The 20,304-nt window shown below is 47.3% G+C and overlaps 10 protein-coding genes across 10 annotated transcripts; 5 read left to right on the forward strand and 5 right to left on the reverse strand.

Annotated features, from left to right (window-relative positions):
- Window positions 1–656: 656 nt before the first annotated feature.
- On the reverse strand, window positions 657–927 carry N7487_009412 (uncharacterized protein; the record flags this gene model as incomplete). The annotated part of the gene is made up of 2 exons (XM_056877142.1): window positions 657–673; window positions 753–927. The coding sequence occupies 2 exons, from the start codon at window positions 925–927 to the stop codon at window positions 657–659; spliced, it is 192 nt and encodes a 63-aa protein (XP_056725722.1).
- Window positions 928–1,083: 156 nt separating this feature from the next.
- On the forward strand, window positions 1,084–1,768 carry N7487_009413 (DNA-directed RNA polymerase II subunit RPB7; the record flags this gene model as incomplete). The annotated part of the gene is made up of 4 exons (XM_056877143.1): window positions 1,084–1,332; window positions 1,390–1,470; window positions 1,531–1,700; window positions 1,759–1,768. The coding sequence occupies 4 exons, from the start codon at window positions 1,084–1,086 to the stop codon at window positions 1,766–1,768; spliced, it is 510 nt and encodes a 169-aa protein (XP_056725723.1).
- Window positions 1,769–2,609: 841 nt separating this feature from the next.
- On the forward strand, window positions 2,610–4,273 carry N7487_009414 (uncharacterized protein; the record flags this gene model as incomplete). Its single annotated transcript, XM_056877144.1, has 2 exons — window positions 2,610–2,921; window positions 2,975–4,273. The coding sequence occupies 2 exons, from the start codon at window positions 2,610–2,612 to the stop codon at window positions 4,271–4,273; spliced, it is 1,611 nt and encodes a 536-aa protein (XP_056725724.1).
- Window positions 4,274–5,145: 872 nt separating this feature from the next.
- N7487_009415 (putative RNA interference and gene silencing protein (Qde2)) lies at window positions 5,146–8,509 on the reverse strand (the record flags this gene model as incomplete). The annotated part of the gene is made up of 5 exons (XM_056877145.1): window positions 5,146–6,063; window positions 6,092–6,622; window positions 6,679–6,929; window positions 7,007–8,136; window positions 8,199–8,509. 5 exons carry the CDS (start codon window positions 8,507–8,509, stop codon window positions 5,146–5,148), a joined length of 3,141 nt encoding a protein of 1,046 aa, XP_056725725.1.
- A 678-nt stretch (window positions 8,510–9,187) lies between these two features.
- N7487_009416 (uncharacterized protein) lies at window positions 9,188–9,628 on the forward strand (the record flags this gene model as incomplete). The annotated part of the gene is made up of 2 exons (XM_056877146.1): window positions 9,188–9,199; window positions 9,308–9,628. The coding sequence occupies 2 exons, from the start codon at window positions 9,188–9,190 to the stop codon at window positions 9,626–9,628; spliced, it is 333 nt and encodes a 110-aa protein (XP_056725726.1).
- On the reverse strand, window positions 9,625–10,658 carry N7487_009417 (uncharacterized protein; the record flags this gene model as incomplete). Its single annotated transcript, XM_056877147.1, has 3 exons — window positions 9,625–9,819; window positions 9,875–10,006; window positions 10,068–10,658. 3 exons carry the CDS (start codon window positions 10,656–10,658, stop codon window positions 9,625–9,627), a joined length of 918 nt encoding a protein of 305 aa, XP_056725727.1.
- Window positions 10,659–12,205: 1,547 nt separating this feature from the next.
- On the reverse strand, window positions 12,206–13,872 carry N7487_009418 (carotenoid oxygenase family protein; the record flags this gene model as incomplete). The annotated part of the gene is made up of 2 exons (XM_056877148.1): window positions 12,206–12,933; window positions 13,011–13,872. The coding sequence occupies 2 exons, from the start codon at window positions 13,870–13,872 to the stop codon at window positions 12,206–12,208; spliced, it is 1,590 nt and encodes a 529-aa protein (XP_056725728.1).
- A 491-nt stretch (window positions 13,873–14,363) lies between these two features.
- On the forward strand, window positions 14,364–15,654 carry N7487_009419 (zinc-dependent alcohol dehydrogenase; the record flags this gene model as incomplete). The annotated part of the gene is made up of 5 exons (XM_056877149.1): window positions 14,364–14,494; window positions 14,572–14,620; window positions 14,680–14,833; window positions 14,885–15,091; window positions 15,143–15,654. The coding sequence occupies 5 exons, from the start codon at window positions 14,364–14,366 to the stop codon at window positions 15,652–15,654; spliced, it is 1,053 nt and encodes a 350-aa protein (XP_056725729.1).
- A 540-nt stretch (window positions 15,655–16,194) lies between these two features.
- Window positions 16,195–17,773, reverse strand: N7487_009420 (cytochrome P450; the record flags this gene model as incomplete). Its single annotated transcript, XM_056877150.1, has 3 exons — window positions 16,195–16,214; window positions 16,356–17,412; window positions 17,465–17,773. 3 exons carry the CDS (start codon window positions 17,771–17,773, stop codon window positions 16,195–16,197), a joined length of 1,386 nt encoding a protein of 461 aa, XP_056725730.1.
- A 666-nt stretch (window positions 17,774–18,439) lies between these two features.
- N7487_009421 (cytochrome P450) lies at window positions 18,440–20,085 on the forward strand (the record flags this gene model as incomplete). Its single annotated transcript, XM_056877151.1, has 3 exons — window positions 18,440–18,718; window positions 18,784–19,833; window positions 19,897–20,085. The coding sequence occupies 3 exons, from the start codon at window positions 18,440–18,442 to the stop codon at window positions 20,083–20,085; spliced, it is 1,518 nt and encodes a 505-aa protein (XP_056725731.1).
- Window positions 20,086–20,304: the final 219 nt, after the last annotated feature.

Genomic DNA, 20,304 nt, shown 5'->3' on the forward strand with positions numbered 1-20,304 from the left:
TGGTCGCTGAGGACGTTGGGTCTTGGCATCGTAAACATCGTAACGGCTCCAAACGTGGCGACTACCATACACAGACCTATCAAACCATCTACATTATAGCTTTACTGGGATCTTCTATATTGCGGTTATGGGTTGTCTACACATGGTAGTTATGATTGAGGACCTCCTCCGTCTCTCATTACACTGATCGTTAGCTACATTATATTACTGTAATGTCTAGTATAAAATGTTCCGGTGAGGCTTTGGGCTATATTTCCCTACAGGTTCAGCTGTTTTTCTTGTGCGATCTTCAGTGCTATGGAATAATGATAGTACATATGTATGGCCTTCCAATTTATTAATTTAGAACTCGGTTGCAAGTTGAATGTTGAAATCTAAGATACTTACAACGGATATATATAGCTTCAGGGTATGCATTCTACCTGAAATTGAAACACAATAATCAGTCAAAACCAACCAGACAAGGGTATATATATAGCTTAAAATGGGAGTACAAGACAGCCCGATGGTCCAAATCCAACAAAGTTCATTATTTAACTTCTGTACATGTCGTCAAACATCCATGGTATGCTATAGATCATCCAATCACTCTTCATATAAGAAGCAATCCTCCACCTGGTCAAGGTTAAAGTACCACCAAGCATATTACTGACTACTTATTTCAGAACGTAACCTATCAAAGGAAAAATGAAGTTTCAATGACTTGAAACGTGCAAATATCAAGTCAACTTCCCACCGACCAAGAATCATACCACGTGACTCCACCCACCCAAACTTGGCCCACCAGACCGGAGATGCTCTTACGAAGGGAAAGCTTGCGCCTGCAGCAACTGTATCTGCCTCCTCGTTCAAGATCCAAGGCAGATACAATTTCTGCCACTCCCACGGGTACTCGGATCTCATTTCGCTCATTTCTGGCAGCCACATCTTGTTTGTGCTTTTACCGTTGCAGGTCATGAGCGCGTGGTCGAAAACGCCGTCCCTCGACCTCGATTGACAGCATCACTGTCCTCAAAAGCGACTTGAATCTTTCCACTCTGCACTTCGGCATTAGCGCATTTTCATCCAACCATAACCGCGACGATGTTTTTCCTCAAAGAAGAGACCAAGGTGATCTCGATGCACCCGTCCTATTTCGGACCCAACATGCGAGAGTACCTCATCGGTCGACTCAACGAGGAGGAAGAGGGACGGTGCACAGGTGATCACTTTGTGATCTGTGTCATGGACATGGTCGATATTGGCGAAGGGCGGGTGATGCCTGGAATCGGACAGGCGGAATACACCATCAGATATCGTGCGATCATCTGGAAGCCGTTCCGTGGCGAGACGGTATGCGCTTGGGATCCGAGATTGTCGCCTTTGGGAATTCTTGCTGACTGAGCTTAGGTCGATGCTATTGTTACCTCCGTTAAGCCTACCGGTATCTTCACCCTAGCGGGCCCATTGTCCGTCTTCATTGCGCGAAAGGTATGTTTTTGTTTGCTCTGACCTTGGATCTCTTAAGTTTCACTGCTGACAACTTATCAGAACATCCCCTCCGATATCAAGTGGGAGCCCAACACTGTGCCGCCGCAATACACTGATCATGCCGATCAAGTGATCGAGAAAGGAACCAGTCTGCGATTGAAGATTCTCGGTGTCAAGCCCGACGTGGCAGCTATCAATGCCATTGGCACCATCAAGGAGGATTATCTTGGGTAAGTCATTTGAACTACGCCCAGCACATGACCTTTCTAACGCGGTTTCCTTTAACAGACCTTTGTAACGAGACACGATTGCAACACATACCCACCCTTTTCACCAATACGATAATCTACCATGCTATCTACCGATCCCCGAAGATAGGGCGAATGCTTGGATGGCTTTACTGCCTCACAGGGGAAAAAAGAATTGGCCGGTCAGGAGTTGGAGTTTGACAAGTCCCTACTCGGTACACATGCCATACTTTTTTTTTTTTGACTCGAATGGCTATACTTCAATGAAAGACCGATCATGTCTCCCACCCGAGAGTGCCCGGTTTGGATCGGCATTGCAGCTGAAATGACTTCCGACCCACCAGAGATTGTGTCAACCGCTTGAGGGGCATTTGATTTCTCTGAAATGTACAATTGCATTAATTTGCATGTCTAACCCTTTGCAATCCATGCCCCCTGTAGAGGCTGAAGCCTTTAAAGTGTATGTTGTATTCTCCAGATTCTCCGATGCTCCAGTTGCCGGAGGGACGAGCCAAGCCCCAAGCCTAGGCCCCGTATGGTGAAACACTGGCGTGTTTTCAGATTATTTCAGGGATGTTTTCGATTTGGGATTTCTATGCATTTTCTAGGCTTTCATTATTATTTGACATTGGAATATATATGCAAGGTACCGAGGACTAACTGGTTCTAGCGTTTCCCCTGTTATATTATTTTGGACGTTGTACTCCCGCACTTGGGCCTCGTAGAACGAACCGTTTCCTCTTTCTCTCTTTCTCTTCTCTTCTTAATTGAAAAAATAGTCTTTTTGTAACTTCAATCTCATCTAGCTTGCTTCTAGAGGATTCTAGAGTAGCTATCTTCTCTGGAATATCTTCCTCCTTTCAATCCCCCCCTGTCCCTAGACGGTTGACAATGTCCTACTTCAAGACCGAATACCAGCGGTTCCTGGATAACCCCAGGTCTGCTAAATTGGCCGACGATGTGTCCATGATCTATGTTCCTACCACGACGAAGTTCGAGCAGGCCGACAATGTCATCACTCATGTGTTGAAGAACGCGCAGGTGGTCAAGACGAAATCGAACCAGGTCATCAGCGCCATTGAAGGGTCAGACTCGCTATGCCTAGACATGGAGACAACCCTCGAGTTCACTGAGGGTGGTGGGGTTTATCTCCCCTCGCTCGACGATAATTTCCTGGCCGACCGTGTCGCGACCTTCCCCACGGTAAATTCCCCGACGCGCGTCGCGTTATCGAAAGCTAATGCATCATCCTGCAGGTTCACATTGTCCACTTCGACGCCGATAAATTGATCAAGCAGATCCGCATTTACTGGGATCAGGCCTCATTGCTGAAGCAAGTCGAAGTTATTGGAGCGCGCGGACGCCAATGGCCCATTCGTGATGGAAAAGACCAGCTCCGTCTCCTCAAAACTGCCGAGACGGCGCGTTTGGCACCCTCGCAGCCTGCTTCTCAGAACTCAGAGACCAAGCTCCCCACTCGCTCCTCATCCCCAGGCAAGCGCCGCATCAGAGATCCCTACGCAGCCGAATCCCTCACTGAGCTTCTCTCCCCGAGCAAAGAGACCCCCAAACCTGCATCCAGCAAGAAATACACCCAAGACCCTTACGGAGCCGGTTCATTGAATGAGATTTTGTCCCCCACCAAGAAGGCCCCCACCCCTGTGCCTCCCTTTGCGCCATCGTCTGGGCGACCTGCTACGCGCAACTTCAGCGATATCTTCGTGAAGGATGACCATCTGCCTGACTCCCCCTCGAAGCCCCAGCGCCGGGCTCCCCCAGTCGACGAAGTGGACGAAAAGACAGAGAAAGGACCCGTCGACGAAGACCGTAATTTCTACAAAACCGACCCCAAAAAATACAGCCACTTTGAGATTGGCGGAGAAAATGCTGGGAGCAAAGGGCCCGTCGACGAAGACCGTCATTTCTACAAAACCGCCCCTGGAAAATACAACCATTTCGAGATTGGCGGCGACAACTCGGAGCGCGAGACAAAGGGAGAAGTCAGACAGGCCAACACCAAACACGCAACCCACTGGGACTTCGACGACGTCGAGACCCCCGTGAAGGTCTCACGCGCCCCACGCGGACAAGAACGCCGTCACTTTGGCTTCGGCGATAACGAAGATGGCGATGGATCCCCCCAAGGCAAGCCAAATGTGGTCAAGCCCCGTCGCGACGCAGACCGTCACTTCGAGTTGACTGATGAAGAATCCGAGGATGACGGACGGATCATCAGCTCATTCGGGGGCCGCGGCAAGGGTCTCTACCAAAACCGTCTCTTCGACGACGAGGGCCAGCCCCAAACCTCCGACAAGGAGAACAAGCCTACCCAGAAGCATGATGCGCATAATAAGATGATGGAGTCCCACTGGAATACCTACGACGAGCAGTCCCCCCTGCCGCCTGCGCAAAAACACACCGCGCACAATAAGATGATGGAGTCACACTGGGATAACTATGACGAGCAGTCTCCCGAGCCAGTGAGGAGAAATGCCACCGCGCAGCGCAACCCTCTCGGCCACAACCAGCCCAGCTGGAGCCATGGAGAGAACTAAGTGAGCCTGCGATGGTCTAGGGCTTAGCTTGCTTTGATACCACATATGTATCTTTTGTCAGCGGAGAAATCGTTTAAGCTCCGTCTTCCCGTTTATACGACAAGCAACGGCCGACTCTTTCCGATCACGAGCTATGTATCGATACCCGCATGAAATTTGGACATTGTCCTTGAGACTGCAAAATCACAGAAAAAAACCAAAAAAAACAAAACAAAAAAATAAGAGGCCGATGGCTTCCCCTTTACTTCGCGCTTGGAACTTGCAGTTAGAGTCGAGTGTGGGATGCCTGGCCTGCGTGTACTACCTTCAACCATTTGCCTTCTTGTCTATCTTCTTTTGCCCTTTCTTTTTTCCCTTTCTGTATTTTGCCCTCGGAATTTGACCAGTGTACAAGTTTATTTCCACGAGAGCGGGATTCCCTTATCTGTTAATTTATAGTGTTTGGTTTTGATTCTTCCAGTAAACCCTCTTCTACTTCAAGTAGTGTAGAATAACGTAACTACTACACATCTACTAAGGGATCATAGATGTCATCGTTTGAAGATTGAATTGAGGCTCATAGCTAAGCTACTCCAAATAGTAAACTGGTTAGATATCAGAGTCCGATGTCCAAATATTGAAGCTGACCGAGACAGAATACCCCAAACGACATTGTCCAAAGACCAAAGATTGAGCAAGCGAATGTAAGTAGGTTCTCCAGGTCCAAAATGTGATATCTTTCATTCCTCCACCAAATTGTGTCAATTCCAATTCCACTTCTACCACCAAATAAATTCAATGCAAATCAGGTAGATAGATTTCAAATAGATCCCAAAAAGATACGCAAACGCGCATAATAGATATCCAAATAGATGTCAAACCACAAATTCAACCTAGATGTAGAACATAGTCTCCGCAATATTAGGATGGATCTTAACATCCACCATACGGGACATATCCGCTGTTCCGTCAGTGCCATTGGGACTACCACCAAAATGATCAAGCGAAATAGGGTCGAACAGATCACTCAAGAAGCATCGAGCGCGCGTACAAACCAGATCGGCATAGTACGCCGGCGGACAGACACTAACCGCCTTCGTCGCACGGCCGAACATGTAACACATCTTGTGAGTAAGGTCTTGGAGGACATCAGCCGCGCCGGGGCCGGAGCTGTTAGCCGGGTGACGGGGGTAGAAGATCTCGTCCCAGACGGTGAAGTAGTGGGCCGGACGGGCAGTTCCCTGGAGGGCGGAGTGAGCCTGTAGGAAGAAGTCCCAGTCGCGAGCCTCGGAGATGCCGCGGTCGACGACGGTTCCGGGGATTGGGTTCTCGCGGTTCGAGTCCTGTTCTGTTGTTGGGTAGAAGCGCGTGTTGTGGCGCTTTCCGACGACGACGATGGCAAGACGTGGAAGACCTTTCTTTGTCTGGTCTGCCGGGTAGGTTTTCTTGCATGCTTGTTGGAGGAGGGGGAGTTCCTCGTCGATGACTTTGTTGTATTGGCCCTCTGAGACGCCGTCGCGGTAGACGATGATGTTCTCTGGGAGGGATTTGTTTAGTTTTCGCCAGTGCTGGAGACGTGAGGCGAGGAGGGTTTCTAGGTCGGCGACCATTTCCTGGCGGGCGCCTTGGACGCGGATCTCGGCGGGCCATTGGGCCAGGGTTGTGTCGACCGAGGCGACGATGCCTGCTACGCTGGGGGCTGTGCTGGCGGAGCCTGGCGACGGGTGGGTTACGTCGATTCCGACTAGCATTGTCTTGCCTTCGGAGATTATGCCGAGGTCGGCGGTGCGCAGGGGCTTGGTTGGCACCGCCTAATTTGAGGTTGATTTTCAGGCCGACATTGGCGTTGTACTGGTCGTTGGAGTTGATGAGCTTTTCTGCGAGGACGTTCACGTTGCGGATTCCGTAGCGGACGTCGCAGACTTGCTTGACGCAGTTGTAGATGCCAGTGTCTTTAGTGTGGAAGATACCCAGGATGAAGACTGGGTTGTGCTGTTTTTGCAGATCGAGGACGGCTTGCTGGAGCTCGTTGGCGTCGCTCTTCCCGGTCAGGACAACCCGTTTTCCGGGCTTGTGGGCGTCCACGGCCATTCCCATAGCCTTGAGTGTCTTTCTGAAAGCTTGTAGAGACTTGTCAAGTTGATCTGAGCTTTGGAAAACTGGGCGGGAGCCCTGATGATCAATGTAGAGATAAGTCCAGGATTTCATGGGCGCAGGCTTGGAGAACTGGATTTGGCGCATGTTCCAGCTGCCAAATTGAGTTCTGATTTCCTTGGTCTTGTTCCCGTCTTTGTAGTAGACATTCGGGGCGGGGAGAACGCGTCCAGGAACCGTGATTAGCTCAGTGGAAGAGTTAACACCGAATGCAGACTGTAAAAGGAAGGTTAGATATCTTGACAAGGTTTTTGGAGCGAGGTAATTCTTACTAGAGTGGCATTCAAGGGCTCGCCAAGGCCCAGCACACCCACGCCCTTGGTAACAATCGACTGGGCGTTCTGACCCGGCTTTCGACCCATAACGGAGAAGCGGAGCATACTGGCTGTCTGATCGCCAGAAAGCTTGGATTTAGCTGGCTGGCCAGGCTCGACTTCACAGACCTCAACGGGGACATAGACAGGTCTGTCACGAGACCCGACGTTCACCACTGGATTCTTCGGATTCAAAATCATGTTGTACTCTAATAGGAAAGTTAGCATAATACTAGGAGGAAGGAAGTTGAGGGAAAAGACGAAGGAAAAGTGACGATCAACGGACCCTTTTTGAAGAAGTCCGCAACGGTGATGTAGCGACCTGCTTCCGCAGGACCGGCCTTGGGCACTTTCTTTCCCTTCTTAGCCTTGGGCTCGGGCGCACCGGGCACAGCGACGGGTTTAGGGTTAGATTCAGCTAGGAAAAATTGCACATCTTGGGGGCCAGCGCCGTGGGAGTTAACCTTGGGTGGGTTGGGCGACGAGCGCCCATCACCAAGGCTGGCCAGGCCAAAGATAGCCTTGATGCGAGGCCGGGGCTGGCCGCGACTGTTTTTGCGCGTGATGTGGGTGATACGAACGCGCAGGCTCTTGAGGAACTTCTCCAAACTATAAGTGCTCCTGCTGTTGTAGCCTTGGATCACATTGGCTAAAGGTCCTTCATTGTAACAGGCCAGATATTTGACCTGGACGTTCAGGAGCACACGAGCAGTCGCGGCACGCACACTGACAAAGAATCCACGCAGGACAGATAGGCCACCGCCAAGGTTGAAGGATTCCATGGTATCATGATGCAGACTGTAGTGTCTGTTGGCTCCGACAGAGACGACCTGGTCGTCCGTCTTGGGGTGGTGACCTATGATCATGTTGAGAGCAGCCACAAGCTCAGATTTGGATTCAAGCATGGCACCAGCATTGGTGGATGTCAGGTAGTTAACCAAGTCGGCAGGATTGACCTCACCAGTATACTGGCAGGTAACCTGGTGCACCCGGGGTGGATCGATGTAGTCATCATCTATGTGCTCTTTGTATCTCACATCGAATTTACCCTCGGTCAATTTGACACAGGAGACTAGGGTAGACCGGAAGTCCGACGCAATACTGCTCTTCTGCTGGGGGAAGTGTTCCTCCAACAGCAGACGTACAATGTGTCGGGCCTTCTTCCCAACAGGGGCAGACCGGTCGGCAGAGTCGGCTGCAATGGAAATATGATAGCGGAACAGCCGCTTGTTCGGCAGGGTCAGCGGTAGGTAATTTGCATACAAAGTCACCGGCCTGCCAGCTGTGCCATAACCAGGACGCTCGGGATATTTTGCTTGTCTGGGTGTCTTCTGGCCGCTCACAGTAAGGGCCTTGGCAAGGTCATTTTCAGTTTTAGTAACGGTGGTGTTAGGAGGTGGAATAGGTTCGCCTTGTCTATAAGCAAACAGATCAGATTTGTTTAATGAGTACTCCGTAGCCAAGAGTGAGAGGCAAACCTGAAGATAGGTGGGCCCAAGTTGGTAGGACCTCCACGTCCACCACGGCCACCGCGGAAATCACCACGACCGCGGAAATCACCTCCACCTCGACCACGACCTCGATCACCTCCTCTAAATTCGCCACGACCCCTATCACCACATCGGCCTCGGAAATCACCTCGGAAATCCCTACGATTTCCATCGCCTCTACCGGCTGGGCGGAAGGCTAAATCACCGCGACTTTCCCCGCGACCGCGACCTTGATCGGCACCCCGACCTCGATCACCACGTCCACGATCACCACGTCCACGACCCCGATTGTCACTCATAATAAGGTGATGGATAAAGATGACAATATGAGTTTGAAGATTTTAAAATAAACAAAAGGGAAGATAGTGGAGAAATAGGGGAATGGGGGAATGTACGGCTTATTAAGTATTATGTATCGTTTGTTCTTTATTTGCTGTGCTGGTAACAGGGATATATATAGGGTGATTATAGGGTGGCCAGGGTGACAATTGGATAATTTATTATTTATATGCGTCGAATGTACCTAGGTACGTAGTTGTACAAGCTCTGGAGGCTTCTACCTGGTGTGAATGATATGGCGATAACACTTCCTCATCGTTTCCCATGGTGATTCTCTATCATCTACACAATACCAGGAGGATGTGTCGGGTATTTACTTATTGAAATAGCAATATGGTCATTTTTAGTATCTTTTTCTACCGGTCTTTTTTTAAAAAAAGAAAAAAAAGGCACAAAACCCGTTGTTGTTTGTAACCCATGCGGGCAACCGGTAGATACATGCAGGGATAGGATAGGGGTGTATTTCCAGTTTACTCTTGTGATAGGAAAAGTAAGACTGTGTTTCACTAGTGATGTATATTTCCATTGGCTGCTGTAGTTAACATGAGTTGGGGGGAGGTCGTGTGCAATGATATCCAATGATTCAATCCCGCAGTTCAGCCTTGCCCTAAGAGCGTCAGTTCCGTGTTGCAGCCTAAATGTTGGTGTTGGTTGGTGTCGGTGTTTTGATATTACATGTTATTACAATTGATAGGACATAGTTATTAGTGTCGGCCACGAACTCTTTGTTAATATCAGAATCGTGATGCTCTGCTTAGGACCATAATGCAAGAGAGAAGGAGAAGGAGAAGGAGAAGGAGAAGAAGAAGAAGAAGAAGAAGAAGAAGAAGAAGAAGAAGAAGAAGAAGAAGAAGAAGAAGAAGAAGAAGAAGAAGAAGAAGAAGAAGAAGAAGAAGAAGAAGAAGAAGAAGAAGAAGAAGAAGAAGAAGAAGAAGAAGAAGAAGAAGAAGAAGAAGAAGAAGAAGAAGAAGAAGAAGAAGAAGAAGAAGAAGAAGAAGAAGCTATATTCATGGATGATATGTGACACGCTATACACTCCCCAAACAGGTCAACAAGATGTCTATATATTTGAATATTAGTCCTGCACTGTTTTCCTCTCTTCAATCCAGCATTTGTATGACGACCAGGTGAACCAGCCTACGTCAAGTTCCCACAGCTGACCGGACTTTTCGAACCGAATATCGAAATAGCGCACCACCTCAGGGATGACCTTGGTCATCTCAAGTAGACTGATATTCTTGCCAAGGCAGACACGCGAGCCACCGCCGAACTAAAGCTGCCGTTAGTATTTACGCATAGCAAAATGGATTATCGTTTTCTCGAACCGCAAAATTCAAGGCTGAACTTAGAGCTTTGTTTCCATCATCCCCAATCCATCTTTGAGGACAGAATTCTCGTGGGGAATCAATCAGTTCGGGGTTATAGTGCAGTGCCCACGCACTGATGCCGACTTGTGTCTGAACGGAAAATTTAATATAGACAACACGACCGGTAATGTATAGTATCCTTTTAACATACCTTTTCTGGGAAATGATATCCATTCAGAACAACACCGTTTTTCGGAACTTCTCGTGGTAGCATCTGAGCCACGGCCGGATGCATCCTAAGCGTTTCCTTAATTATTGCCTGTAGATATGGCATCTGCTGCGCCTCTGTGAATCCAGCCGGAGTTGACAACAGTCCTGCGCGTTCGTGCGCATCGATCTCATCTCGGAGCTTCTTGAGGACTATCGGGTTTTGGTATATGTAGTAGAAAGCAGCACTTAGGGTGATGGCCGTAGTGTCAGACCCAGCAATAATGTTCGAACCACATGAACTAAAAATCGATCCTTGATCAACTTTCCCTTTCAGTTCTAGATCCATAAGTTTGGCAAGGAACGGTTCCGACTTTGGATTCTCATTGGGCTCAGAGCCGATCTGACGAAACCGTTGAACTGATTCTGCGATGAACCGGAATAACTCAACATGGGGATCTTTCAATTTAAACAACGCGGCAAGCCTGGTAAGTATAACATGCAAGAAAGGAAAGGGACCAAAGGTCATCTGATGTTCGGTAGCCACTTTAATTTTCTGCAGGAACCCAGTGCGGTCCCTTTCCGTTTCCATCATGTCGAAATTTCTATCCATCTGTGATGTTGTTAGAGTCATATGTTCGTCTTTGAAACTTCCCGAGAAGACAGACCGTAATATAGCTAATGACATCAAAGGCATAGTATTGTAGGAAAACCGGGAGCTGAATGAGCCTTTTCGACTCAGCGAATTCACGGAACTTGCGCATTAGTATAACATTCATCTTCTCAACAGCCCCTTCGTAATTAACCATGGTCGACATGGTGTATAAGCCGACGATTTTCCTCTTTTTTTCGGCATGACTCCGGGCATCTTGCATGTTCAAGATATTCGGCCGATCTGGATGACCGGCTGCTGCGTACCAGTCCGACTTAGCGAATCCTCCAGTTGATGCGTATATGGTCTTCAAAGCTTCTGGGGTGTTGAAACTATAGCGGTTCGGCGCAATGCGTACGACGGGTCCTAATGCATGTAGTCTCTAGTTAGCCGCTAAGGGGTTCAGAATTCGAGAAAGAGCCTTCTGACCATATTTCTCATGTAATCGTATATAGGTCTCATTAAGATCAGTTCTTCGAATAGCATTTAGTTCCCAGAAACTCGAAAAACGAGCCAGGAAAGGGCCCGGGACCTTTCTCAACGGAGAAAAGAAGAGATTATAAACTGCATGATATATGTTCCAGAGTCCAAGAGCAATGGCAAGCCCAATGACTACATGTAATATGTCAAATGGCATGTTGACAGGACGTTTTAGTTTCGTGTGTAAATGTCTTGTGTAAAATTTCCCTCTGCGAAGAGGTTTTCTTGAATGCCGAACAACTCATGTAATTACCTATTCATATGCCTGTGACATACGTTGCGTAGTTTCATTTATAGCTGCGGACTCCGCTCTCCATTTTTATTTCCCCCGCTATTTCAGTTGCTGTATGCTATATCATCTTCAATATTAATTCCTAGATTTCCCATTTGTGGAGTCGAAGCAGCAGCCCTTTGGGCAGCGGAAGTAATCTACTGATTCTTTGCTTGACGTATGATTTTCTTCCGGCTTAGTCTGTTACTTTTATAGAATAACGGGGTTAAGGATAGCTTTGTATACCACTGACTCGGATCCGCTCACTTGGACACCGCTCACTCGGACACCGCTCATCTACAACATGGATGGTACTTACGTGGGCTGCTAGGTGCCTCAAAGAATAACCAATACCCCTCACAGCTCCTAAAGCACCGGCATCAACAATTTAGTATTTGCCGGTTAAGTAGACCAAATACTCATTCCTCCTTTACTCACTCCTCCTTTCTTTTTGAAATTAAAAAAGAGCTTCTGACGGCCAAATAATAGGCAACTGAGCCCCACACTTGATTGGTCTTAAACTACTATTTTCCTGCTAATAAGGGAAGGCCGGGTCTGATGTTGCGATGTTGCTAGTCACCTTACTTGGGCACAACAATATTATAACCCGGAGAATCGAACATGATATAGTCATGTAATTTTATCTTTTCTTTATTGTGATCACAGTAACAAAAAGGTCCTAAGAAACATATGTTGCCAATACTGATTCCATTTATATCATCACCGCAGGCTACCGTTACTATGAGACATACTGTTTCTGCCATGGGAGCGGCTCAGTGGCCGCACGCACAGGTCCAATATCACTCTCTTCTTGTCGTCGCTTTTGCCATGCTGCTATATCTTTGTGGTCGACAAAGTTTCCATGAAGCCCCAGGCGTAACTTGAATGGTAGATGGATAGTGGCAATGGGACCGTCCTTCAAATTTTGGGCATCCAGTATCACAATATCGTTTCGTAAGACATCAAGGTGATTGAGGAACGCGATGATATACCCATCGCCTTCAATGCCGCTATCTTTCGGGATAAAAGTGGGCTCTTGGAAGGTAGCTGTTGGTCCCGCCCAATATATATCCCTCACTTTCTTATCCCAGGTGAAATGACCCAAGCAGTTGAATAAACCTCCTGCGGGTGACCCGCACTTTTCAAAGTCGTACGGCCGACTTGGATCAATCAATGCCTGCCAGAAATGCTGATACTTCTTTGTAACGAATCGGTCATCGATGCGTGAAAATTCGCCATTGACGGTGTTCATGACCTCGGAGGGCGTGACGCGCGTGTCACTCTTCGAATTGGGATCGAATACCCAGCGAACAGTCTCATTCGCTGTTTTGTTTCTCTCTGCCACTGTCCCAGCCATTGTATCCTCTGGGGGAAAGAAGAAGAAAACGTTTCCCGAAGCAACAGAGAGGTCGAAAACGATTTTCCCTTCCTCGTTCTCGTAACATCCTGCTACATGCCCATGGAAACCTGAATTTTCCCATATTAGCTCATTTGAAAAAAAAAAAAAAAAGAAAAAAAAAGGAAATAACAAATTGTGGTCTTACCATTGTCTGCTCGGAGCCATACAATATCTTCCGGCTTTCCGCCTCTTCTTGGTACAATGCCGTAAAGCTGATCCTCATTCGGGTCCCATGCCCAGTGTCGTCCTCCTTTCTTCATCCGATCGAGAGAGGACTTCAGAGGGGTCATAGGTAGAACCAAGTAGTTTTCGGATAACCCGCAATCATGGATCATGCCGCAAAACGGCGCTTTATACCAAGCTTCCTCCGTCTTTTTACCATTAGAATCGATGGTGTATACCACAATGTCGCAAGATCCGTCATTTCCATTCCCGCCAGCTTCATAAGCAAAACAGACCATTTCTCCAGTGACCGGATCGAATTTCGGGTGCGCAGTAAAGGTAGGAGATAGCACTTGGCCGTCAAAGTCATAACGTCCGATTGTTTCCAAGGAAACTGGATCCATTGCGAACGGAGGACCATCTTCCTTTGTGGCCAGGAGGGCTCCTCTCCAGAAGAACACGTTTGTATTGGCTGCTGTCCGGATGACTGCCTTTACAGATGGGTTATCTGTAAATGGATTCCGGTACTTGCCAAATAGCGATTTTCTTTCTGCGCTTTCAGCTTTGTAGCGGTCTGTTTGGACATAGCGGTGCTTGAAGTCCACTCGGCCGTTGGCGATACGAATTGCGCTCACGCTTCCGTCACCATTGAAGTGGATGTCATCGGAGAACATTGGAGGGAAGCGATGGTCTGGCTGTACGCGGTAGAAAGTGCCATCGATATCGGCGGGAATTTCTCCATCTACCTCGCAGTCAAAGACATCGCCTTCCAAACGAGATGGTTTGTTGAAGCCCTGGAATGTTTCGGTATTGGGGAATTTCACTTGTGGAGGGGCTCCATTCATGGAGGTATCGTGGGATAGATTTGCCATGAGTAGGAAAGTAGAACGAACTATGTATTGTATATGGGAGGTGGTAGTGGATGTTAAGATATTTCTGATGTATACCTGATTTTATATACTATGTTGCATAAATTCCTTTCGCTGCTCATTGGTCCGTGTTTTGTCGGGAGCATAGAAGCGATCGCACCATCCTCGGCATCATATTCATGTTGGATGGCACATACACAAAAACAGTCGCTATCATACTACCGAAAGGGCTCGCATGCCCAAGTTAACGTAATCTTTTATGTTATGTTCGGGGATATTCCCGTTTGTGTAATTTGTCAGTTGCGAGGGCCCCTTGGAGGGGCACTTCCGTTGGTTCTAATATGACTCGGTCAATATCTATATAAAACTGTCCTCCCTATACTCACATTAGTGCTTAGATTTTTATTTCTTATTCTACTCTCTACGTCTTGGATTTTCTTCTCCTTTTATTTTCCTCATAGATCAGGATGACGGTTCTCCCACCGACACTCCCGATGAAGCAGAAAGCTGCTATCTACAACTCGCCTGGATCAGTGTCTATCGATATTGTGGAAACTGATATTCCCGAGCCGGGCCCAGACGAGGTTCTGATAAACTTGTACGTTCTCTCCATTGATTGAGTTGAAGTACGCAATATATCCCCATCCCTTTCTACGGCTCACAACCCGTCTACAGAACCCATTCTGGCGTCTGTCACTCCGACCTCGATATTATGACAAACAGTGTTGGTTTAGCCCGGCTTCAAAACACCCAAATTGTCGATTCAACTAACGAGTCGGTTAGTGGGCGGGCCTTCCACCGACCCCACAAGGACAAATTGGTGGCCACGAAGGAGTTGGTCGTGTGGTGAAGCTGGGCTCAGGAACAGGAAGCTCTGGCATAAAGATCGGGGATAGAGTTGGTGTAAAATGGGTCGCAAGCGCTTGTGGAAACTGCGGTGAGATTTTACCTCTAGCGATCTGCATTGAATTTACTGAAACATAAGCAGAACCGTGTCAAAAGCAATCGGACAGCCTTTGCTTTAACCAGAAAGTGTCCGGATATTACACTCCTGGTACTTTCCAACAATATGTCCTGGGTCCTGCAAATTACGTGACCAGGATCCCAGACGAAGTAGAATCTGCTCAGGTCGCACCTCTACTCTGTGCAGGACTTACTGCCTATTCTGCTCTTAAGCGCAGCATGACCGCACCTGGTTAGTGGGTTGTCATTTCTGGTGCAGGGGGTGGACTGGGACACCTGGCAGTTCAGATTGCCAGTAAGGGGATGGGGTTCCGTGTCATCGGCATTGACCAAGGGCAAAAAGCCGAATTGGTCAAGAACTCAGGTGCTGAACATTTTGTGGATATTTCCCAATTCCCCACAGACGATAACGGTGTAGCGATTTCAAACCTCGTGAAATCTCTAACTGGAGGACTTGGGCCTCACACTGTCATTGTCTGTACCGCTGCCAATAGTGCCTATAGCCAAGGGGTTCAGTTTCTAAGATTCGGCGGTACTCTGGTTTGCGTTGGGCTTCCAGCAGGTGAACAAAAGCCGATTGCCAGCGCTTCTCCTGGGGGTTTGATAGCGAAGCAATTGAAAATTATGGGATCGGCTGTTGGCAATCGTGTTGACGCCGTTGAGGTATTGGATCTCGCTGCTCGGGGAGTCGTTCACGTCCATATACAGACAGTGCCAATGGAGGGGCTTTCGCAAATTTTCCAGGATATGAAGGCGGGAAGTTTGATGGGGAGAGCAGTGATTGACCTCTCTTGAATTATTTCCCCTTCATATTCAACTGGCCGATGCCATAGTTCAGTCTTATTTTCTTTTGCTTCTTCAACAATCTCAACTCACTTTGCACCGTGCATTTGGACATTTATGCAGACTTCTCCTATTATTGTTTTTTATTGAGACTTAGCAATTTGATAACTTGCACCATCATGACTGTATACTAGAGTTGAGATATATAAAATTACGATCCAACATGTTCATCTGAGCGAAACAGTGATTTGTGCTGATGACGGTTTACGCTGCTAAGCTAGGTAGGATTTTGTCGAATTATCTGCCTATTTTCCTAGAATGTATGCTTATATTGCAAAGGGCGTGAAAAGCCTGTTCATTGAGAAGGATGTCTGTTGAGATCTACGAGAACTTGCATTTGGTAATACAATAAAAACATAAAAGCTTCCACGTTTCAACACTCAAGATAAAAAATAGACAATGCTAAATTATAGTATAATCTCTCTCGGGGTAAAAATCGTCTTGAAGTTGTGTTGGCGTACAAACCATGCATTCCACAATTTCCATTCTTGGTCAGGGTGTGCCAATTGTACCTATCAAAAATTAAGTCAGCATCGGTAATATGTGCCTCGTATAAAAAGAAAGAGAACATACCTCAAATCTCCGCAAAAAACTGGGTATAATTTTATAAATCTCCATTAGAGAAATATTCTTCCCAATGCAGGTCCTCGAACCGGCACCGAACTGGAGCATCATTCCATCCATAGCCTTTATTTGATCTGGCGGCGCAGTAAGCCATCTATCAGGGTTGTATACATCGGTGTCTGGTCCAAAAATATCTTGACGACGGTGAATAACCCAGGGGCTGCAACCAACGATTGTTCCGCCAGGAATGAAATGACCGGAGATCTCCACCCCTGATGCAGGAACAACACGTTCCAGCGGAAGTCCCGCAGCGGGATGCATACGGAAAGCTTCCTTTACACAGGCATCGAGATAGGGCAGCTGTCGTGACTCTGTCCATGAGACAAGTCCTGTTGGGCAGTTCACGATTGTACCGTTGTCCACGGCATCGTCCAGCTCCTTCTTAACCCGTGTCATGCACTCCGGGTTCTTAAGTAAGTAGTAGAAAACGGCTGCAATACTGATGGCGGTTGTTTCAGACCCGGCAAAGGCCATAGAAACGGCCATAGTAAGGATTCGTTTGTTTGTCATGAAATCTGGACGGGTTTCACCGGCCTTGAGGAACATTGTGAGAAGGTCATCCTTCGATCCCGTTATATCAACTTTTGCTGACATACGTTCCTCCATGCGATGCTTTGCGAAGATGGCCACAGGATGGGAATTATCTGATAAGCCCAACCTTTGAAGAAGATCAAATATTGGATTCTTCCAAAATAGTTTATCTAGCCATGGCATTTGACCAACAGGGGCAGAATAATCGAAGATATTTGCCAGGGAACTGACGATTCCATCGATATCTTCGTTTTTCTCGATAAATCCATGGCGTTTACTATAGGTAATACTTCCAATAACATCAAAGGCAAAGAATTGTAGCCACCGTGCGAAATCACACACCGTGGATCCATCAGCGAAGAGTCGGCTTGTTTGATCGAGGAAAATTTCTGTCGTCTCATCGACCATGGGCTCGTACTGTACCAATGAACTCATTGAGAACGCATGGTTGACAGAACGGCGGAGATTCGCATGGAATGTCTCATCTAGCGTAGAGAACAGCGATGGTAATGGCTCGCCTTTAGAAACGGTCATTTGGACGGGGTAAAATTCGGACTGGCATCTCAATTAGAAGGCGTGCATATCGCAGGGGTCGGCATATAACTACCTTGGTGAATCCTTTGTTTAGACCGTAGATCACTTTCGTTGCCTTTGGGTCTGCGAAGGACAAAGTGCGTGGCCCCAGGCGCACAACATCGCCATACTTGCGGTGTAAAGCTATATGCGTAAGTTCAGGACGTCGACCCCTCACATCGATATATCGCCAAATATCAGTCAGGTGCGCCCAGAAAGGTCCCGGAAAGACGTTTAGGGAATTGTAGAAATAATTGAGGGTAAGATAAAGTAGGAACAAAGGAGGAACGGCATAGACCGCATAGTAAAGTGCAGCCGCAGGAAAAGAGATGATAATAGCCATAATTATGTCCGATTGCTTAGGTCTTATTCAACGTAGCAGCCATGAGGATGGCATGTTATATACACTACATCACAAAATATACGTAATGTTCTTCTCCACTAGAAGGAGATCCTTATCTCAAAATGCTTTGATGCATACACAGACGCTGAGATCGGCAGTTGTGCATGTCAGGATCCGATGGACAATAGTGTAGGCATGTGAGGTATCTCTAGGAAGCATTACCCCGTGCAAGTTTTTGATTCGTCAAAAACTAGAAGATGGATCCACTGGAACGTAGTTGAGGCGATTTCCCCGTATTTAGTGGATGCCAAGTATATACCCCATCTTTGGTGAGCCTGTGCGTCGGCATTTGGGACGACATTTAACAACCGAGAAACGCTATTCTGCATTAGGGTTGACTGTATGTAAATACCACGTACTTTGAACTCTTACATGCATCGGAATCATCCAAGCGATAATTCTATGTACTAACGGAAGCATTGGACAAACATAATTCAAAGTTTTCAATATTGTAGACTCCATATAGCAATCCAAATGTAGTAGCTCAACAATTTAAAGGATATCGCCAGTCTCCGGCCCATTTCCACACCGAGTGAAGTTGACATTTCAATTGATCCTTTTTATTCCCAAAAACCTCTTTAACACACCTAAGGACAATTTCGCGAAATGTTTATATGGGGCTTTGTGTTGGCAGCGAGTCTGGTGGCGACATTAGTCTACCGACACTATTTCCATCCGCTATCCCATATCCCTGGGCCCAAAATAGGCATATCAACCCGTGCCTGGCAGAGCTGGCGGTATCTAAAAGGACAATGGCATACCGATATCCTCGAACTACATGCACGGTACGGCCCAGTGGTACGCATCGCCCCAAATGCGGTATCTATACTCGACGCCAATTATGGACTACGGGCAATCTACGGCCATGGCACCAAAGCGACGAAGGTGAGTATATCGTGTGCCGAAAGAATCTGAACTTGTAGAAAGCTAACGTTCTTTTTCGAATTTAGACCGACTGGTATCGGATTTGGAACAGCAGTGGGAAGATATCCAACACTGCCTTTAGTGAGATAGATGTCAATGAGCATTCACGAAAACGCAAGCAAGTTGCGAAAGCCTATGCTATGACATCTATTCTCAAAATGGAAAAATACATTCAAGCTATTGTTGATCAGAGCAGAGAAACGTTTGCAGAATGCGTCGCAGATGCGAGAAAAGGTGAGACATGGGCAGTCTTGGACATGGCGGTTTACACTCAAGCGTTTGCCTTCGACGTTCTAGGAGAAATTGGGTTCGGGGGAAGCTTTGATCTTTTGAAAACGAGAGGCGAGGGACCTTCAAAGTCTATTGTCGAAGCGATTGATTTGAGCTTCCTGGTCCTGGCAAACTCGGGATACCTTCCTGGCAAGCTTCGTTGGTTAAAGTCCAACGGAATCAGAACAATCTGCAAGTTGGCCAACATTGACCTGAGCAGACTTCAGCAACTGTTCAAAGTGACTCAATATGCCGACGAGATGATCCTGAAACGGAAACAAGAGAAAGCTTCACGCACCGATCTACTTCAACAGTTCATTGATTCTAAAACTAGCGACGGCAAGCCTCTAGACCATCCAGAACTGCTCGGAGAAGTTGTGAGTCTCTTGGGAGCCGGAGCAGATACCACAGCCATTGGTATTCGAGCCGCCTTGGGTCCCTTGGTTCTCGATCGCACTGGCTATCGAAAGCTTATAGAGGAGATTGACTCTTTTTATGCCACCCACAATCTGGAAGGTCGGGAGATAAAGTACACAGAATGCCTGGACTTGCCCTATCTTCAGGCGGTGATTAAAGAAGGCCTAAGAATGCACCCGTCCATCCAGTTCCAACTTCCTCGTTTTTCCCCTGCGGGTGGCGTCACGATATGCAATGCATACATCCCTGCAGGGACGGAGATTTCCATGTCACCGGTTGCGAGCAACCGCGATAAAGCCGTATTTGGAAAAGATGCAGACATTTGGAACCCGGATAGGTGGTTAGAAAGCAACGAGAGAACGGCTTGGATGGATAAGCATAATGCCACGGTATGATCCCCGATACCTTGAGTTTCCGGTCTTTAAAATTTACTAACGAACCTTCTTCCGCAGTTCGGATATGGTGCAAGGTCCTGCTTGGGAAAAAATATCGCTTTGGTGGAAATCAATCTCTATGTCGTACAGCTGCTACGTCACTTCGAACTCAAAATAGCCAATCCCAGTGAGCCATGGAAAGTCCACACCTGCTGGTCGTCAAGTCAAAAGAACATGTTTATGAAAGTAACCGAGCGGAATCGGTAGTTGGGGGTGATTTGGTCGAATATCTTTTATATCTGTTCTAAACGGGAACTTCGGAAATACCCATTTATAATGACAGTCTTCAAGTTATAGTAAAAATATAAAATTTGACTGAAGTATCTTGAATTGTTTTGATCGGAGTGAATAAACTAGCGTGCTTACTGCAATATACCGAGATAGTTGATTGCTTCTGAAGTTATCACTTTTAAACTAGAAGACTTG

This window comes from Penicillium crustosum, assembly GCF_028827405.1.
Source record: "Penicillium crustosum strain IBT 35664 chromosome Unknown utg000004l_segment0_segment0, whole genome shotgun sequence".
Taxonomy (NCBI): domain Eukaryota; kingdom Fungi; phylum Ascomycota; class Eurotiomycetes; order Eurotiales; family Aspergillaceae; genus Penicillium; species Penicillium crustosum.